This window comes from Sinocyclocheilus grahami, unplaced genomic scaffold, assembly GCF_001515645.1.
Source record: "Sinocyclocheilus grahami isolate Dianchi unplaced genomic scaffold, SAMN03320097.WGS_v1.1 scaffold809.1, whole genome shotgun sequence".
In the NCBI taxonomy this organism is placed as follows: domain Eukaryota; kingdom Metazoa; phylum Chordata; class Actinopteri; order Cypriniformes; family Cyprinidae; genus Sinocyclocheilus; species Sinocyclocheilus grahami.
Genome location: NW_015505988.1, coordinates 53,717 through 57,737, shown reverse-complemented (window position 1 = coordinate 57,737; position 4,021 = coordinate 53,717). Strand labels below are relative to the sequence as shown.

Here is a 4,021-nt window from a genome sequence, read left to right as displayed (position 1 = left end):
AAAATTAAATCACCTAAAGGAAAACATGACAGAGACAGTTTACTTTCAAGATTCTCATTATATCTTCTCATCTTTTCAGACATTCAGAGAGGCTGTACCTTTATGAGCATCATCGGTGGATGACAGTACACTTGGATCTTCTGAGTTACTCCTACAAAAAGAATAAACAGCATCTTTTTACAACAAAACTATTCATATTTTAATTCATGAACACTACAGAACGAATTCTGTAGTGATGTGCTCATAGTCCGACTCCTCACAAAAAAATAAAATAAAAAAGACTTTGAGATTACAAACAGACTAATTATGGATATCACTCACATCAGACATTTTGACAACAGTCTGACAGTAACCATCTTGAAATTTATTATTGAATGTTGTAAAGTTCTTGCTAAAGAAACACTCAAAACCTTCTCAGAAGTTGTATATCAGAAAATGATGCCCTTTAAAAGCACCAACAATCAAAATGACTTCATTTGATAATGACCATCAACTTGGGACACTAATGACTTTCATTACATGTAAACAGCTCACATTCTTCTTATGGGTTTAGAAATGGACACTGGTCATGAGAGTGAGTAAATAATGTAATTTTTGAGAATTTTAGAATTTTTTTGGGTTTACTGTTGCTTTAAAGATCATGGTCGATTTCCCTCCACACAAGGTACTCAGGATGACAAAATGATCAACAATCACAACAACTTCATTTGATAATGACCATCCACTTGGGACCCTAATGATTTTCATTGTATGTATAAAAAAAAAAAAACAGCTGAAATATTCTTCAAATATCTGGCTTTGTGTTCCACAGAAAAAAGAAAAAAAAAAAGACAAGAGGGCATAGGCGGAAATCCCGGGGGGGTCATCTGAGGCCATCTGAGGGTTGTCCCCCCTAAAAATATGATTAAAAACCACGCTGTGCATTGTAAATAACCTTTTATACTTTAAATAACTTTGCAAGTAGTAAAAACACAAACGGGGCAAAAATGGGTTTTAAGTTTAGAAACATTTTGAGTCTCCTCCTCCCTTGCCTCACAGTGCTTTTGTCCAAATACCTGCTTTCCTCTTTTACATTACCTCAGTGTTGCCAAGTCAAAACTGGGTTTATCATGTCCACGGGTTGAAGCAACCCCAATAACGCAGGTAAATTTTACCGGGGAACCCCCCTCAAAAAAGCTAGTTTTGAGTAGCAACAGGGTGGGTTTTGTTGCAAAAACCTGGCAACCCTGCATCACCTACACACACACACACACACAAGTCCGGTGAGCGAGAACAAAGTCAATAGTTGTGGAACTCCAAGGTTGTCAAGGCCATTTTATTCACTTTACGCTCCGGCGTACCTAACTAGTCTTCTACCACGCTACAATCCATCACGCTCCATAAGGTCGCAAAACTCTGGACTTTTGGTAGTACCTAGGATAGCAAAGTCCACTAAAGGAGGTAGAGCTTTTTCACATTTGGCTCCCAAACTCTGGAATAGCCTTCCTGATAACGTTCGGGGTTCAGACACACTCTCTCTGTTTAAATCTAGATTAAAGACACATCTCTTTGGCCAAGCATTCAAATAATGCATCTCATAATCTTTTACTGCAGTTATATCTGATCAAATGCACATTATTATCCTTTAGATTGGGTTAAACAAATAAATTTTGCTTGGTTGGAGGCAAAGGCAAATTTGGAAACTTACCGTTGCAATTCATCAACATTAGAGTTTGTTTCCTTTTCTCCATCACTGTCTCTGGAGGACTCTGCGGACTCACTGCTGAAGCTGGATCCCACATCCTGGACATTTGGATCACCTGTCACAGTCTCCTTGTCCACACCATGTTGTTGGTTTGGCAGGTTTTCAGAATCAATAGGCAGTAACTTGCCATCATTGTTGTGCTGGTTTATAATGACTGAGTCACCAACAGGCGGCAATGACAATGATGACACTATTCGATCCTCCACTATTGATGGAAGAACTTCAAAATTAAAATAAGAACAAAAAATATATATATAATTAGCCATTGACCAATTGTGCTCAACAACTGTATTTTTACATTAACAGAAGTAGGTCCTATTCTTTAACCAAGGCTTACGTGGTTAACCAGATAAGTTTTGGTGTGACTTAGCATAAATTGAATGGGTGAAGTATTGAGTGAGGAAACTATGACATCAGAATCCAGAAGAGCAATTCCTATGCAGGGCTCGACAGTGCGACCATTTCAGTCGCATTTGCGACTGAAAACTACTGCGTGCGACAGTGAAATTTATTTTAGGAGCACCAGTGCGACTGACCCGATCATCATCATTAAAGGTATTTGATAAGCATGTATCATTAGACCTGTTTGAAGTTTGGTACAGGCAGAAGTTGCTCCAATCTGGAGAGAAAAAAGCCAACAAGGACTTGCAGCGCTTTGTCAAAGTCAGGACCGTACTCAACTGGAAACACCTCCTGAAATACAAAAACTCTGTTTCATCTTAAGTTTTCATACAAACCCATTTAAAAACAGACATTAATTTTTTGCAACTTCACAGCAGTTCTCAAACCAAATGTAGCATTTCTTGTCCAGGCTGGACATCCAAAAACATCAAATATCTTGGTTCTCAAGTCTCTGACATGAAGACTGCAGACTTCACTTTTAAGTGCAAGAGAACTCTGGGAACGAACATTCACCCATAGAAAAAACAGTTACATGTGTCATATTCTAGCAATGCCAAGGTCTCAATAAAATGTAATTCTTCTTTTTTTTTTCTTTGCAGGTATACAAAAAAAGTAAAGGTATACATACAGCTCCTGAAAAAAAGACTTGGTTTTGAATAATACAACAAAACTTTATGGATTTAATCTCAATTTATTCAGTACTGCTGAGTGACCTTGGATTACCAAATTTTACTGTGCACACATCAGCTAACAGTGTGTTTATTTTATTATTATTATTATTGTGGAAATAAGAGTGTTGAACTTTTCCTGATGCAATGTGCATTTACACTGTTCCAGCATGAATCTGCATTTCATGTTTACCTCCTGGTGTGATTTAACTATTAGTTTGAGATTCATTATGCTTTTCTACATCAAGTTTGGTTTGTTGAGTCACGTCAGTACCCTCTACAAATCCCTGTTCTGACAGCACACATACATCACATACACGTTTACATATGTGTCTTTTCATCTGGAAGATTTCGTACTTATTCTACAATTTATCTGCAATACATCTCACATTTTTTTAATGGTTCTTAAAGTCACTGACCTGAAAGAAGTATCCTCTTTTCATGGAGTCTTCTAGCAAGCTCAGGACAAGTTGAAGTACGCTGTCTTGTAAACTCTCCATGTCTGTGTCACTCACCTGTGGACAGGCAAATTACATAAACAACATTAATGTCAATATAAAGTTTAATGGTAGCAAATGGGATGTGCACCAATTTGTGCAAAACAAATTTTTTTTTATGCATCTAAATACGCATATACTCAAAATTCACTAAAACAAGGTCAACTCAAGACAACTTTGTCACATAAGCATTTGCTAGAAAATGCTGTAGGAAAAGCTTAAGTACATAGTCCAAACATTACAGCTGTACATATACAAACAATAACGTTTAACGGAGTAAAAATATGTAATAAACTATACAAAATACACAACAGGGTTGTATAGAACTAGTAGTAATGCATGTGTAAGATCAGTACACGTAGTATAGATAATGCACAGTGTTGTGATATGTATTGTCATATGCGGTATTAGCAGTGCGCATTGGCTACATTGTGTGCATCAATTACAGTTCAGCAGTCTAACAGCCTCAAGGAAAAAGTGGTCCTGCAGCCACCTGGTGGAGGACCTGACGCTGCTGTTTTATTACACGTGTTTCTTCCTTGTGTTGACAATAAATTAAAAAAAAAAGTGAAGTGACATGTTGCCAAGTATGGTGACCCATACTCAGAATTTGTGCTCTACATTTAACCCATCCAAGTGCACACACACAGTAGTGAACAGTAGTGAGCTGTTGCCTCCATCAAATTGAAAAAGGTTAGAGAAAAACGTAC

General features: G+C 37.3%; 1 protein-coding gene across 1 annotated transcript in view; it reads right to left on the bottom strand.

The window, feature by feature from the left end:
* Window positions 1-4,021, bottom strand: part of LOC107562134 (zinc finger protein ZFMSA12A) — an 18,435-nt gene that overhangs the window by 1,273 nt on the left and 13,141 nt on the right. Inside the window, exons 7-9 of the mRNA XM_016246711.1 lie at window positions 1,688-1,964; window positions 99-151; window positions 6-13 (exon numbers count right to left, since the gene is read on the bottom strand). Coding sequence (XP_016102197.1) covers window positions 6-13; window positions 99-151; window positions 1,688-1,964 — 338 coding nt within the window. The remainder of the gene's footprint in view (window positions 1-5; window positions 14-98; window positions 152-1,687; window positions 1,965-4,021) is intronic.